Below are 17,095 nucleotides of genomic sequence, written 5' to 3' on the forward strand. Positions count from 1 at the left end.
GAGCCCCAGGACCAGCTTGCTTAGGGGACTCTTCTCCAGGTTCATCTCTCTGTAGGTGATGGCTTTGTTATGGAAGGTTTGTGAATCCCTTCCTTTTAGGTGGTTGTAGAATTTAACGGCTCTTTCACTGGATTTTGATAATTAGCGGGTATCGGCCTAATTCTGCTCTACATGCATTATTTGGTGTTTTACTTTGTACACGGAGGCTATTTTTGCAGAATTCTGCATGCAGAGTCTCAATTTGTTGTTTGTCCCATTTAGTGAATTATTGGTTGGTGAGCGGACCCCAGACCTCACAACCATGAAGGGCAATGGGTTCTATAACTGATTCAAGTATTTTTAGCCAGATCCTAATTGGTATGTTGAATTTTATGTTCCTTTTGATGGCATAGAAGGCCCTTCTTGCCTTGTCTCTCAGATCGTTCACAGCTTTGTGGAGGTTACCTGTGGCACTGATGTTTAGGCCGAGGTATGTATCGTTTTTTGTGTACTCTAGGGCAACAGTATCTAGATGGAATTTGTATATGTGGTCCTGGCAACTGGACATTTTCTGGAACACCATTATTTTTGTCTTACTGAGATTTACTGTCAGGGCCCAGGTTGACAGAATCTGTGCAGAAGATCTAGGTGCTGCTGTAGGCCCTCCTTGGTTGGCGACAGAAGCACCAGATCATCAGCAAACAGTAGACATTTTACTTCAGATTCTAGTAGGGTGAGGCCGAGTGCTGCAGACTGTTCACTCGCCAATTCGTTGATATAAATGTTGAAGAGGGTGTGGTTTAAGCTGCATCCCTGTCTCACCCCACAGCCCTGTGGAAAGAAATGTGTGTGTTTTTTGCCAATTTTAACCGCGCACTTGTTGTTTGTGTTCATGGATTTTATAATGTTGTATGTTTTTCCCCCAACACCACTTTCCATCAATTTGTATAACATACCCTCATGCCAAATTGAGTCAAAAGCTTTTTTGAAATCAACAAAGCATGAGAAGACTTTGCCTTGCTTTAGTCTCTCTCTCTCTCTCTAGGGGCTGTACCTGTAAATACCAGGCTGACTTCGCTGAGGTATTCTTGGGGGACTCTGAAGCTGAACGACTCGTTGTAGAAGGGGTCGATGGTTCCTTTCATACAGGACGTCTTCTTGGTCTTCACCAGCTTCAACCCTGTTACCAGCTGAACCTTCACAAACGGGTCTGGGGGGGCACGGGGGTATGTAGATAGAGAGAGGGGGGAAGTTAGCGAAATGCTTACTTAAGGGCCCTTCACAACAATACAGATAGAGAAAATAGAGAAATAAATAAATAATAACACAAGGAATAAATACACAATGAGTAACGATAACTTGGCTATATACACGGGGTACCAGTACCGAGTCCATGTGCAGGGGTACGAGGTAATGGAGGTACACTACCATTCAAAAGTTTGGGGTCACTTAGAAATGTCCTTGTTTTCCATGAAAACATACATGAAATGATTTTGAATAGGAAATATAGCAAAATGCAGGTTAGAAATAATGATTTTTAATTGAAATAATAATTGTGTCCTTCAAACTTTCGTCAAATAATCCTCCATTTGCAGCAATTACAGCCTTGCAGACCTTTGGCATTCTAGTTGTCAATTTGTTGAGGTAATCTGAATAGATTTCACCCCATGCTTCCTGAAGCACCTCCCACAAGTTGGATTGGCTTGATGGGCACTTCTTACGTACCATACGGTCAACCATCTTTTCATTTGGTCTGAGTCTCACAAATGTTCTTCTTTGTGATCCGAACACCTCAAACTTCGATTTGTCTGCCCATAACACTTTTTTCCAATCTTCCTCTGTCCAGTGTCTGTGTTCTTTTGCCCATCTTAATCTTTTCTTTTTATTGGCCAGTCTGAGATATGGCTTTTTCTTTGCAACTCTGCCTAGAAGGTCAGCATCCCGGAGTCGCCACTTCACCGTTGACGTTGAGACTGGTGTTTTGCGGGTACTATTTAATGAAGCTGCCAGTTGAGGACCTTTGAGATGTCTGTTTCTCAAACTAGACACTCTAATGTATTTATCCTCTTGCTCAGTTGTGCACCGGGGCCTCCCACTCCTCTTTCTATTCTGGTTAGAGCCAGTTTGCGCTGTTCTGTGAAGGTAGTAGTCCACAGCGTTGTACGAGATCTTCAGTTTCTTGGCAATTTCTCGCATGGAATAGCCTTCATTTCTCAGAACAAGAATAGACTGACGAGTTTCAGAAGAAAGTGATTTGTTTCTAGCCATTTTGAGCCTGTAATCGAACCCACAATTGCTGTTGCTCCAGATACTCAACTAGTCTCAAGAAGGCCAGTTTTATTGCTTCTGTAATCAGCACAACATTTTTCAGCTGTGCTAACACCATTGCAAAAGGGTTTTCTAATGATCAATTAGCCTTTTAAAATGATAAACTTGGATTAGCAAACACAACGTGCCATTGGAACACAGGACTGATGGTTGCTGATAATGGGCCTCTGTACGCCAATGTAGATATTCCATGAAAAATCAGCCGTTTCCAGCTACAATAGCCATTTACAACATTAACAATGTCTACACTGTATTTCTGATCAATTTGATGTTATTTTAATGGACAAAAAATGTTTTCTTTCGAAAACACTGGCATTTCTAAGTGACCCCAAACTTTTGAACGGTAGTGTAAATATGTACATATAACTAGGAATAAAGTGACAGATAGTTTAGTTTAGTTTATTAGGATCCCCATTAGCTACTGCACATGCAGCAGCTACTCTTCCTGGGGTCCATATAAAACGTACAAATACATGACAAAGTACAGAAGAGTCATAGACAAGAACAACATAAGATATTACATTAAATTCAAAATAAAGTTATATATTGGATAGACACCAAGAGACAACAAAAATACTATTTACACACTATATTTAACTATTTAACTATTTAACTATTCGTATATATACATATTCATATTCTTATATAGAGTACAGTTCAACATGATTTTTGCCTGAGTAACCTCTGGTGGCAGAGCATTCCATGATGACATGGCTGTATACATAACTGAGCGATGCAAATAGTAAACGGTATCAGCAGCGTATGTGATGAGTCAAAAAAGTTAATGTAAAAAGGATCAATCCAGATAGTCCCAGTAGCTATTTGGTTAACTATTTAACTAACTATTTAGCAGTCATGGCTTGGGGGTAGAATCTGTTCAGGATCCTGTTGGTTCCAGACGTGGTGCATCGATACCGTTTGCCGTTTGGTAGCAGAAAGAACAGTCTATGACTTGGGTGATACCTCCTGGTATAGAGGTCCTGAATGGCACAGCGCTCGGCCCCAGTGATGTACTGGGCCGTACGCACTACCCTCTTTCGGTCAGATGCCAAGTAGTTACCATACCAAACGTCGATGCAGCCAGTCAAGATGCTCTCAATACTGCAGCTGTAGAACATTTTGAGGATCTGAGGGCCCATGCCAAATCTTTTCAGCCTCCTGAGGGGGAGGAGGCGCTGTCTTGAACTCTTCACGACTGTGTTGGTGTGTGTGGACCATGATCCTAAGTGATGTGGACACCCGCTCCACTACAGCCCCGTCCATGTGAATGGGGACCTGCTTGGCCCTCTGTTTCCTGTAGTCCACGATCAGCTCCTTTGTCTTGCGATTGTTGAGGGAGAGGTTGTTGTCCTGGCACCACACTGCCAGGTCTCTGACCTCCTCCCTAGAGGCTGTTTAATCGTCGTCGGTGATCAGGCATACCACCGTCGTGTGGTCGATAAACTTAATGATGGTGTTGGAGTCGTGCGCGGCCACGAGGTCGAGGGTGAACAGGGAGTACAGGAGGGGACTGAGCACGCATCCCTGAGTGGCCCCCGTGTTGAGGATCAGCTTGGCGGATGTGTTGTTGCCTACCCTCACCACCTGGGGGCGTCCCATCAGGAAGTCCAGGATCCAGTTGCAGAGGGAGGTGTTCAGTTCCAGGGTCCTTAGCTTAATGATGAGCTTGGAGGGCACTATGGTGTTGAACACTGAGCTGTAGTCAATGAACAGCATTCTCACATACAGTAGGTGTTTCTTTTGTCAAGTTGGGAAAGGACAGTGTGGAGTGCAATAGAGATTGCGCCATCTGTGGATCTGTTGGGGCGGTATGCGAATTGGAGTGGGTCCACGGTGTCTGGGATGATGGTGTTTATGTGAGCCATGACCAGCCTGTTAAAGCATTTATGGCTACAGATGTGAGTGCTATGGGGCAATAGTCATTTAGACAGTTTACCTTGGCATTTTTGGGCACAGGGACTATGGTGGTCTGCTTGAAACATGTAGGTATTACATACTGGTTCAGGGAGAGGTTGAAAATGTCAGTGAAGACACTGGCAAGCTGGTCGGCGCATGCTCTGAGTACGTGTCCTAGTAATCCATATGGTCCTGCGGCCATGTGAATGTTAACCTGTTTAAAGGTTAACAGCTGGTGCTCTCATGCATGGTTCAGTGTTGCTTGCCTCGAAGCGAGCATAGAAGGCATTTAGCTCGTTTGTTAGGCTCGTGTCACTGGGCATCTCGCGGTTGGGATTCTCTTTGTAATCCGTAATAGATTGCAAGCCCTGCCACATCTGACGAGCGTCAGAGCCGGTGTAGTAGGATTCGATCTTAGTCCTGTATTGACACTTTGCCTGTTTGATGGTTCGTCTGAGGGCGTAGCGGGATTTCTTATAAGTGTCCGGGTTAGTGTCCTTGAAAGCAGCAGATATAGCCTTTAGCTCAGTGCGGATGTTGCCTGTAATCCATGGCTTCTGGTTGGGATATGTACGCACGGTCATTGTGAGGACAACGTCGTTGATGCACTTATTAATGAAGCCGTTGACTGATGTGGTAAACGCCTTAATGCCATCGGATGAGTCCCGTAACATATTCCAGCCTGTGCCAGTGAAAAAGTCCTGTCGCTTCATCAGACCACTTCCGTATTGAGAATGTTACGGGTACTTCCTGTTTAAGTTTTTTCTTGTAAGCAGGAATCAGGAGGATAGAGTTATGGTCAGATCTGCCAAATGGAGGGTGAGGGAGAGCTTTGCATGCGTCTCTGTGTGTGGAGTAAAGGTGATCGAGAGTTTTTTCACCTCTAGTTGCACAGGTGACATGCTGGTAGAAATGTTTATAGGTAAGACGGATTTTAGTTTTCCTACATTAAAATCACTGGCCATTAGCAGCGCCGCCTCTGGATGAGAATTTTCGTTATGGCCAAATACAGCTCGTTGAGTGCGGTCCTAGTGCCAGCATCGGTTTGTGGTGGTAAATAAACAGCTACGAAAAATATGGATGAAAACTCTCTTGGTAAATAGTCTGGTCTACAGCTTATAATGAGGAATTCTAACTCAGGCGAGCAGAACCTCGATACTTCCTTAATATTAGAGATCGTGCACCAGCTGTTGTTAACGAAGAGATCCACACAACCCCCCTTGAGCTTACCAGACGCTGCCGTTCTGTTCTGCCGATGTATAGAAAAAACAGCTCGAATATTATCCATGTCCTTGTTCATCCAAGTTTCCGAGAAACATAGGATATTACAGTTCTTCAGGACCCGTTGGTAGGGTGGTCTCGAACAGCGCTCGTCCAGTTTGTTCTCCAGTGATTGTACATTCACCAATAGAACAGAGGGTAGAAGCTGATTATTTACTAGTTTAATCAGGGTGCCCTCACGTCAGGCTCAATATCGCCGTCTCCTTCTCTTCTGAGTGTCGGGGTTTAGGGCCTGGTCCGGGGTGTGTCCTGTGCCGCCAACTCATTGAAGTAGAAATCTTCATTCAAATCAAGTTTAGTGATCACTGTTCTGATGTCAATAAGCTCTTTTCGGTGTTAGGAAACGATGGCGGAAACACTACGTACAAAAAAGTTAAGATCAGCGCAAAAAAATACACAAAGTAGCAGAATTGGTCAGGAGCCTGTAAAATGGCTGCTATACATTCCAGCACCATTCAGGTGTGTTATTCAGGTATCCACTCTGTTATTCAGGTATCCACTCTGTTATTCAGGTATCCACTCTGTTATTCAGGTATCCTGCAGGCCGTTACCTGATTCATATGTGATTCTACTGCAGGTGTAACACAGAGAAGGCTGGTGGGAGGAGAAATAGAAGGACAGGGTTACTGTAATGGCTGGAATGGAATAAATGGAACGGTATCAAACACACCAAATATATGGAAACCACACGTTTCACTCTGTTCCATTTATTCCATTCCAGCCATTACAATGAGCCCGTCCCCCTATTGCTCCTCCAACCAGCCTCCACTGGTGTAACACCACGTGTGCCAGGTGTGTGTTAATGGTGTGATACAGACTGTAGATATAACACTAGGTAAATTAGTAGGTATATTAGTAGGTATAGTTAGTAGGTATGTTAGTAGGTATATTAGTAGGTATAGTTAGTAGGTATGTTAGTAGGTATGTTAGTAGGTATAGTTAGTAGGTATGTTAGTAGGTATAGTTAGTAGGTATATTAGTAGGTATATTAGTAGGTATAGTTAGTAGGTATAGTTAGTAGGTATATTAGTAGGTATAGTTAGTAGGTATATTAGTAGGTATATTTGTAGGTATGTTAGTAGGTATGTTAGTAGGTATTATAGTAGGTATGTTAGTAGGTATATTAGTAGGTATGTTAGTAGGTATGTTAGTAGGTATATTAGTAGGTATGTTAGTAGGTATGTTAGTAGGTATGTTAGTAGGTATATTAGTAGGTATGTTAGTAGGTATGTTAGTAGGTATATTAGTAGGTATAGTTAGTAGGTATATTAGTAGGTATATTAGTAGGTAGAGTTAGTAGGTATATTAGTAGGTGTATTAGTAGGTATAGTTAGTAGGTATATTAGTAGGTATATTAGTAGGTATGTTAGTAGGTATGTTAGTAGGTATATTAGTAGGTATGTTAGTAGGTATGTTAGTAGGTATGTTAGTAGTTATGTTAGTAGGTATAGTAAGAAGGTATATTAGTAGGTATAGTTAGTAGATATGTTAATAGGTATAGTTAGTAGGTATATTAGTAGGTATATTAGTAGGTATAGTTAGTAGGTATATTAGTAGGTATATTAGTAGGTATAGTTAGTAGGTATATTAGTAGGTATATTAGTAGGTATAGTTAGTAGGTATGTTAGTAGGTATGTTAGTAGGTATATTAGTAGGTATATTAGTAGGTATAGTTAGTAGGTATATTAGTAGGTATATTAGTAGGTATGTTAGTAGGTATGTTAGTAGGTATATTAGTAGGTATTTTAGTAGGTATTTTAGTAGGTATGTTAGTAGGTATATTAGTAGGTATGTTAGTAGCTATGTTAGTAAGTATATTAGTAGGTATGTTAGTAGGTATGTTAGTAGGTATATTAGTATGTATAGTTAGTAGGTATGTTAGTAGGTATGTTAGTAGGTATATTAGTAGGTATAGTTAGTAGGTATGTTAGTAGTATATAAGTAGGTATAGTTAGTAGGTATGTTAGTAGGTATATTAGTAGGTATGTTAGTAGGCATGATAGTAGGTATATTAGTAGGTTTATTAGTAGGTATAGTTGGTAGGTATATTAGTACGTATATTAGTAGATATAGTTAGTAGGTATAGTTAGTAGGTATATTAGTAGGTATAGTTAGTAGGTATATTAGTAGGTATATTAGTAGGTATGTTAGTAGGTATGTTAGTAGGTATGTTAGTAGGTATAGTTAGTAGGTATGTTAGTAGGTATATTAGTAGGTATAGTAAGTAGGTATGTTAGTAGGTATAGTTAGTAGGTATATTAGTAGGTATATTAGTAGGTATAGTTAGTAGGTATATTAGTAGGTATAGTTAGTAGGTATATTAGTAGGTATATTAGTAGGTATGTTAGTAGGTATATTAGTAGGTATATTAGTAGGTATAGTTAGTAGGTATATTAGTAGGTATAGTTAGTAGGTATGTTAGTAGGTATGTTAGTAGGTATATTAGTAGGTATAGTTAGTAGGTATATTAGTACGTATATTAGTAGGTATAGTTAGTAGGTATAGTTAGTAGGTATATTAGTACGTATAGTTAGTAGGTATATAAGTAGGTATATTTGTAGGTATGTTAATAGGTATGTTAGTAGGTATGTTAGTAGGTATGTTAGTAGTTATATTAGTAGGTATATTAGTAGGTATGTTAGTAGGTATGTTAGTAGGTATATTAGTAGGTATGATAATAGGTATGATAGTAGGTATATTAGTAGGTATAGTTAATAGGTATATTAGTAGGTATATTAGTAGGTATAGTTAGTAGGTATGTTAGTAGGTATATTAGTACGTATAGTTAGTAGGTATATTAGTAGGTATATTAGTAGGTATGTTAGTAGGTATTTTAGTAGGTATGTTAGTAGGTATATTAGTAGGTATGTTAGTAGGTATGTTAGTAGGTATATTAGTAGGTATGTTAGTAGGTATATTAGTAGGTATAGTTAGTAGGTATATTAGTAGGTCTATTAGTAGGTATATTAGTAGGTATATTAGTAGGTATAGTTAGTAAGTATGTTAGTAGGTATATTAGTAGGTATAGTTAGTAGGTATAGTTAGTAGGTATGTTAGTAGGTATATTAGTACGTATAGTTAGTAGGTATATTATTAGGTATAGTTATTAGGTATATTAGTAGGTATATTAGTAGGTATGTTAGTAGGTATGTTAGTAGGTATGTTAGTAGGTATGTTAGTAGGTATATTAGTAGGTATATTAGTAGGTATAGTTAGTAGGTATATTAGTAGGTATATAGTAGGTATAGTTAGTAGGTATATTAGTAGGTGTATTAGTATGTATAGTTAGTAGGTATATTAGTAGGTATATTAGTAGGTATGTTAGTAGGTATGTTAGTAGGTATATTAGTAGGTATGTTAGTAGGTATGTTAGTAGTTATGTTGGTAGGTATAGTTAGTAGGTATGTTAGTAGGTATATTAGTAGGTATAGTTAGTAGGTATATTAGTACGTATATTAGTAGGTATAGTTAGTAGGTATAGTTAGTAGGTATATTAGTACGTATAGTTAGTAGGTATATAAGTAGGTATATTTGTAGGTATGTTAATAGGTATGTTAGTAGGTATGTTAGTAGGTATGTTAGTAGTTATATTAGTAGGTATATTAGTAGGTATGTTAGTAGGTATGTTAGTAGGTATATTAGTAGGTATGATAATAGGTATGATAGTAGGTATATTAGTAGGTATAGTTAATAGGTATATTAGTAGGTATATTAGTAGGTATAGTTAGTAGGTATGTTAGTAGGTATATTAGTACGTATAGTTAGTAGGTATATTAGTAGGTATATTAGTAGGTATGTTAGTAGGTATTTTAGTAGGTATGTTAGTAGGTATATTAGTAGGTATGTTAGTAGGTATGTTAGTAGGTATATTAGTAGGTATGTTAGTAGGTATATTAGTAGGTATAGTTAGTAGGTATATTAGTAGGTCTATTAGTAGGTATATTAGTAGGTATATTAGTAGGTATAGTTAGTAAGTATGTTAGTAGGTATATTAGTAGGTATAGTTAGTAGGTATAGTTAGTAGGTATGTTAGTAGGTATATTAGTACGTATAGTTAGTAGGTATATTATTAGGTATAGTTATTAGGTATATTAGTAGGTATATTAGTAGGTATGTTAGTAGGTATGTTAGTAGGTATGTTAGTAGGTATGTTAGTAGGTATGTTAGTAGGTATATTAGTAGGTATATTAGTAGGTATAGTTAGTAGGTATATTAGTAGGTATATAGTAGGTATAGTTAGTAGGTATATTAGTAGGTGTATTAGTATGTATAGTTAGTAGGTATATTAGTAGGTATATTAGTAGGTATGTTAGTAGGTATGTTAGTAGGTATATTAGTAGGTATGTTAGTAGGTATGTTAGTAGTTATGTTGGTAGGTATAGTTAGTAGGTATGTTAGTAGGTATATTAGTAGGTATAGTTAGTAGGTATATTAGTAGGTATATTAGTAGGTATGTTAGCAGGTATTTTAGCAGGTATGTTAGTAGGTATATTAGTAGGTATGTTAGTAGGTATGTTAGTAGGTATATTAGTAGGTATGTTAGTAGGTGTATTAGTAGGTATAGTTAGTAGGTATATTAGTAGGTCTATTAGTAGGTTTATTAGTACGTATAGTTAGTAGGTATGTTAGTAGGTATATTAGTAGGTATATTAGTAGGTATAGTTAGTAGGTATGTTAGTAGGTATATTAGTAGGTATATTAGTAGGTATAGTTAGTAGGTATATTAGTAGGTATAGTTAGTAGGTATGTTAGTAGGTATGTTAGTAGGTATGTTAGTAGGTATATTAGTAGGTATAGTTAGTAGGTATATTAGTACGTATATTAGTAGGTATAGTTAGTAGGTATAGTTAGTAGGTATATTAGTACGTATAGTTAGTAGGTATATAAGTAGGTATATTTGTAGGTATGTTAATAGGTATGTTAGTAGGTATGTTAGTAGGTATGTTAGTAGTTATATTAGTAGGTATATTAGTAGGTATGTTAGTAGGTATGTTAGTAGGTATATTAGTAGGTATGTTAATAGGTATGATAGTAGGTATATTAGTAGGTATAGTTAATAGGTATATTAGTAGGTATATTAGTAGGTATAGTTAGTAGGTATGTTAGTAGGTATATTAGTACGTATAGTTAGTAGGTATATTAGTAGGTATATTAGTAGGTATGTTAGTAGGTATATTAGTAGGTATGTTAGTAGGTATGTTAGTAGGTATATTAGTAGGTATGTTAGTAGGTATATTAGTAGGTATAGTTAGTAGGTATATTAGTAGGTCTATTAGTAGGTATATTAGTAGGTATATTAGTAGGTATAGTTAGTAAGTATGTTAGTAGGTATATTAGTAGGTATAGTTAGTAGGTATAGTTAGTAGGTATGTTAGTAGGTATATTAGTACGTATAGTTAGTAGGTATATTATTAGGTATAGTTATTAGGTATATTAGTAGGTATATTAGTAGGTATGTTAGTAGGTATGTTAGTAGGTATGTTAGTAGGTATGTTAGTAGGTATGTTAGTAGGTATATTAGTAGGTATATTAGTAGGTATAGTTAGTAGGTATATTAGTAGGTATATAGTAGGTATAGTTAGTAGGTATATTAGTAGGTGTATTAGTATGTATAGTTAGTAGGTATATTAGTAGGTATATTAGTAGGTATGTTAGTAGGTATGTTAGTAGGTATATTAGTAGGTATGTTAGTAGGTATGTTAGTAGTTATGTTGGTAGGTATAGTTAGTAGGTATGTTAGTAGGTATATTAGTAGGTATAGTTAGTAGGTATATTAGTAGGTATATTAGTAGGTATGTTAGTAGGTATTTTAGCAGGTATGTTAGTAGGTATATTAGTAGGTATGTTAGTAGGTATGTTAGTAGGTATATTAGTAGGTATGTTAGTAGGTGTATTAGTAGGTATAGTTAGTAGGTATATTAGAAGGTCTATTAGTAGGTTTATTAGTAGGTATATTAGTAGGTATAGTTAGCAGGTATGTTAGTAGGTATATTAGAAGGTATAGTTAGTAGGTATAGTTAGTAGGTATGTTAGTAGGTATATTAGTACGTATATTAGTAGGTATAGTTAGTAGGTATATTAGTAGGTGTATTAGTAGGTATAGTTAGTAGGTCTATTAGTAGGTATATTAGTAGGTATTTAGTAGGTATGTTAGTAGGTATGTTAGTAGGTATATTAGTAGGTATGTCAGTAGGTATGGTAGTAGGTATATTAGTAGGTATAGTTAGTAGGTATAGTTAGTAGGTATGTTAGTAGGTATGTTAGTAGGTATATTATTAGGTAGGCTATTAGGTATGTTAGTAGGTATATTAGTACGTATAGGTAGTAGGTATGGTTAGTAGGTATATTAATAGGTATAGTTAGTAGGTATATTAGTAGGTATGTTAGTAGGTATATTAGTTGGTATGTTAGTAGGTATATTATTAGGTATAGTTAGTAGATATATTAGTAGGTATGTAAGTAGGTATAGTTAGTAGGTATATTAGTAGGTATGTAAGTAGATATATTATTAGGTATAGTTAGTAGGTATATTAGTAGGTATGTAAGTAGATATTGTTAGTAGGTATGTTAGTAGGTATAGTTAGTAGGTATAGTTAGTAGGTATGTTAGTAGGTATATTAGGACGTATAGTTAGTAGGTATGTTAGTAGGTATGTTAGTAGATATGTTAATAGGTATAGTTCGTAGGTATATTAGTATGTATAGTTAGTAGGTATGTTAATAGGTATGTTAGTATGTATATCAGTAGGTATATTAGTAGGTATAGTTAGTAGGTATGTTAGTAGGTATGTTAGTAGGTATATTAGTAGGTATAGTTAGTAGGTATTTTTAGTAGGTACATTAGTAGGTATATTAGTAGGTATATTAGTAGGTATAGTTAGTAGGTATGTTAGTAGGTATATTATTAGGTATAGTTAGTAGGTATGTTAGTAGGTATATTAGTACGTATAGTTATTAGGTATGTTAGTAGGTATGTTAGTAGGTATGTTAATAGGTATAGTTAGTAGGTATATTAGTATGTATAGTTAGTAGGTATGTTAATAGGTATGTTAGTATGTATATTAGTAGGTATATTAGTAGGTATAGTTAGTAGGTATGTTAGTAGGTATGTTGGTATGTATATTAGTAGGTATATTAGTAGGTATAGTTAGTAGGTATGTTAGTAGGTATATTAGTAGGTATAGTTAATAGGTAGGTTAGTATGTATAGTTAGTAGGTATGTTAATAGGTATAGTTAGTAGGTATGTTAGTAGGTATATTAGTACGTATAGTTATTAGGTATGTTAGTAGGTATGTTAGTAGGTATGTTAATAGGTATAGTTAGTAGGTATATTAGTATGTATAGTTAGTAGGTATGTTAATAGGTATGTTAGTATGTATATTAGTAGGTATATTAGTATGTATAGTTAGTAGGTATGTTAATAGGTATGTTAGTATGTATATTAGTAGGTATATTAGTAGGTATAGTTAGTAGGTATGTTAGTAGGTATATTAGTAGGTATAGTTAATAGGTAGGTTAGTAAGTATGTTAGTAGGCATGTTAGTAGGTTTGTTAGTAGGTATGTTAGTAGGTATAGTTAGTAGGTATATTAGTAGGTATGTTAGTAGGTATAGTTAGTAGGTAAGTTAGTAGGTATATTAGTACGTATAGTTAGTAGGTATGTTAGTAGGTATATTAGTACGTATAGTTAGTAGGTATGTTAGTAGGTATGTTAGTAGGTATGTTAATAGGTATATTAGTATGTATAGTTAGTAGGTATATTAGTAGGTATGTTAGTAGGTATAGTTAGTAGGTAAGTTAGTAGGTATATTAGTACGTATAGTTAGTAGGTATGTTAGTAGGTATATTAGTATGTATAGTTAGTAGGTATGTTAGTAGGTATGTTAGTAGGTATATTAGTAGGTATAGTTAGTAGGTATAGTTAGTAGGTATATTAGTAGGTATATTAGTAGGTATGTTAGTAGGTATATTAGTAGGTATATTAGTAGGTATGTTAGTAGGTATATTAGTAGGTATGTTAGTAGGTATGTTAGTAGGTATATTAGAAGGTATGTTAATAGGTATATTAGTAGGTATAGTTAGTAGGTATATTAGAAGGTATAGTTAGTAGGTATATTAGTAGGTATATTAGTAGGTATGTTAGTATGTATAGTTAGTAGGTATATTAGTAGGTATAGTTAGTAGGTATATTAGTAGGTATATTAGTAGGTATGTTAGTAGGTATATTAGTAGGTATATTAGTAGGTATAGTTAGTAGGTATATTAGTAGGTATATTAGTATGTTTAGTTAGTAGGTATGTTAGTAGGTATATTAGTAGGTATATTAGTAGGTATATTAGTAGGTATAGTTAGTAGGTATATTAGTAGGTATATTAGTATGTATAGTTAGTAGGTATGTTAGTAGGTATGTTAGTAGGTATATTAGTAGGTATGTTAGTAGTTATGTTAATACTTTTTTCCCTCACTGTATATTAGTAGGTATATTAGTAGGTATGTTAGTAGGTATGTTAGTTGGTGTGTTAGTAGGTATGTTAGTGGTTATGTTAATAGGTATAGTTAGTAGGTATTTTAGTAGGTATGTTTTTAGGTATGTTCGTAGGTATGTTAGTAGGTATGTTAGTAGGTATATTAGTAGGTATGTTAGTAGGTATATTAGTAGGTATAGTTAGTAGGTATGTTATTAGGTATATTAATAGGTATAGTTAGTAGGTATATTAGTAGGTATAGTCAGTAGGTATGTTAGTAGGTATATTAGTAGGTATAGTTAGTAGGTATATTAGTAGGTATGTTAGTAGGTATGTTAGTAGTTATATTAGTAGGTATAGTTAGTAGGTATGTTAGTAGGTATATTAGTAGGTATAGTTAGTAGGTATGTTAGTAGGTCCATTAGTAGGTGTAGTTAGTAGGTATGTTAGTAGGTATATTAGTAGGTGTAGTTTGTAGGTATTTTAGTAGGTATATTAGTAGGTATATTAGTAGGTATATTAGTAGGTATGTTAGTAGGTGTATTAGTAGGTGTGTTAGTAGGTATGTTAGTAGGTATGTTAATAGGTATAGTTAGTAGGTATATTAGTAGGTATGTTAGTAGTTATGTTAATAGGTATAGTTAGTAGGTATATTAGTAGGTATGTTTTTAGGTATGTTCGTAGGTATAGTTAGTAGGTATATTAGTAGGTATATTAGTAGGTATGTTAGTATGTATAGTTAGTAGGTATATTAGTAGGTATAGTTAGTAGGTATATTAGTAGGTATATTAGTAGGTATGTTAGTAGGTATATTAGTAGGTATATTAGTAGGTATAGTTAGTAGGTATATTAGTAGGTATATTAGTATGTTTAGTTAGTAGGTATGTTAGTAGGTATATTAGTAGATATATTAGTAGGTATAGTTAGTAGGTATATTAGTAGGTATATTAGTATGTATAGTTAGTAGGTATGTTAGTAGGTATGTTAGTAGGTATATTAGTAGGTATAGTTAGTAGATATGTTAGTAGTTATGTTAATACTTTTTTCCCTCACTGTATATTAGTAGGTATATTAGTAGGTATGTTAGTAGGTATGTTAGTTGGTGTGTTAGTAGGTATGTTAGTGGTTATGTTAATAGGTATAGTTAGTAGGTATTTTAGTAGGTATGTTTTTAGGTATGTTCGTAGGTATGTTAGTAGGTATAGTTAGTAGGTATATTAGTAGGTATATTAGTAGGTATGTTAGTAGGTATATTAGTAGGTATATTAGTAGGTATAGTTAGTAGGTATATTAGTAGGTATATTAGTAGGTATGTTAGTAGGTATATTAGTAGGTATATTAGTAGGTATAGTTAGTAGGTATATTAGTAGGTATATTAGTATGTTTAGTTAGTAGGTATGTTAGTAGGTATATTAGTAGATATATTAGTAGGTATAGTTAGTAGGTATATTAGTAGGTATATTAGTATGTATAGTTAGTAGGTATGTTAGTAGGTATGTTAGTAGGTATATTAGTAGGTATAGTTAGTAGGTATGTTAGTAGTTATGTTAATACTTTTTTCCCTCACTGTATATTAGTAGGTATATTAGTAGGTATGTTAGTAGGTATGTTAGTAGGTATGTTAGTGGTTATGTTAATAGGTATAGTTAGTAGGTATTTTAGTAGGTATGTTTTTAGGTATGTTCGTAGGTATGTTAGTAGGTATGTTAGTAGGTATATTAGTAGGTATGTTAGTAGGTATATTAGTAGGTATAGTTAGTAGGTATGTTAGTAGGTATATTAATAGGTATAGTTAGTAGGTATATTAGTAGTTATAGTTAGTAGGTATGTTAGTAGGTATATTAGTAGGTATAGTTAGTAGGTATATTAGTAGGTATGTTAGTAGGTATGTTAGTAGTTATATTAGTAGGTATAGTTAGTAGGTATGTTAGTAGGTATATTAGTAGGTATAGTTAGTAGGTATGTTAGTAGGTCTATTAGTAGGTGTAGTTAGTAGGTATGTTAATAGCTATATTAGTAGGTGTAGTTTGTAGGTATGTTAGTAGGTATATTAGTAGGTATATTAGTAGGTATATTAGTAGGTATGTTAGTAGGTGTATTAGTACGTGTGTTAGTAGGTATGTTAGTAGGTATGTTAATAGGTATAGTTAGTAGGTATATTAGTAGGTATATTTTTAGGTATGTTCGTAGGTATGTTAGTAGGTATATTAGTAGGTATAGTTAGTAGGTATGTTAGTATGTATATTAGTAGGTATAGTTAGTAGGTATATTAGTAGGTATAGTTAGTAGGTATGTTAGTAGGTATATTAATAGGTATGTTAGTAGGTATATTAGTAGGTATGTTAATAGGTATATTAGTAGGTATATTAGTAGGTATGTTAGTAGGTATATTAGTAGGTATAGTTAGTAGGTATATTAGTAGGTATATTAGTAGGTATAGTTAGTAGGTATGTTAGTAGGTATATTAGTAGGAATGTTAGTAGGTATATTATTAGGTTTGTTAATATGTATATTAGTAGGTATAGTTAGTAGGTATGTTAGTAGGAATATTAGTAGGTATGTTAGTAGGTATATTAGTAGGTATATTAGTATGTATAGTTAGTAGGTATGTTAGTAGGTATATTAGTAGGTATATTAGTAAGTATAGTTAGTAGGTATGTTAGCATGTATAGTTTGTAGGTATATTAGTAGGTATAGTTAGTAGGTATGTTAGTAGGTATATTAGTAAGTATGTTAGTAGGTATGTTAGTAGGTATGTTAGTAGGTATGTTAGTAGGTATAGTTAGTAGGTTTGTTAGTCGTTATGTTAATACTTTTTTCCCTCACTGTATATTAGTAGGTATATTAGTAGGTATGTTAGTAGGTATGTTAGTTGGTGTGTTAGTAGGTATGTTAGTGGTTATGTTAATAGGTATAGTTAGTAGGTATTTTAGTAGGTATGTTTTTAGGTATGTTCGTAGGTATGTTAGTAGGTATGTTAGTAGGTATATTAGTAGGTATGTTAGTAGGTATATTAGTAGGTATAGTTAGTAGGTATGTTAGTAGGTATATTAATAGGTATAGTTAGTAGGTATATTAGTAGGTATAGTTAGTAGGTATGTTAGTAGGTATATTAGTAGGTATAGTTAGTAGGTATATCAGTAGGT

At 34.5% G+C, this 17,095-nt stretch overlaps 1 protein-coding gene across 1 annotated transcript in view; it reads right to left on the bottom strand.

Moving 5' to 3' along the window:
• The window catches only part of LOC121570693 (synaptotagmin-17-like), a 100,307-nt gene that overhangs the window by 14,482 nt on the left and 68,730 nt on the right, over nt 1-17,095 (bottom strand). Inside the window, 1 exon segment of the mRNA XM_041882166.2 lies at nt 1,034-1,189. Within this exon segment, the coding sequence (XP_041738100.2) occupies nt 1,034-1,189 (156 nt within the window).

This window comes from Coregonus clupeaformis, unplaced genomic scaffold (genome assembly GCF_020615455.1).
Source record: "Coregonus clupeaformis isolate EN_2021a unplaced genomic scaffold, ASM2061545v1 scaf0093, whole genome shotgun sequence".
Classification (NCBI taxonomy): domain Eukaryota; kingdom Metazoa; phylum Chordata; class Actinopteri; order Salmoniformes; family Salmonidae; genus Coregonus; species Coregonus clupeaformis.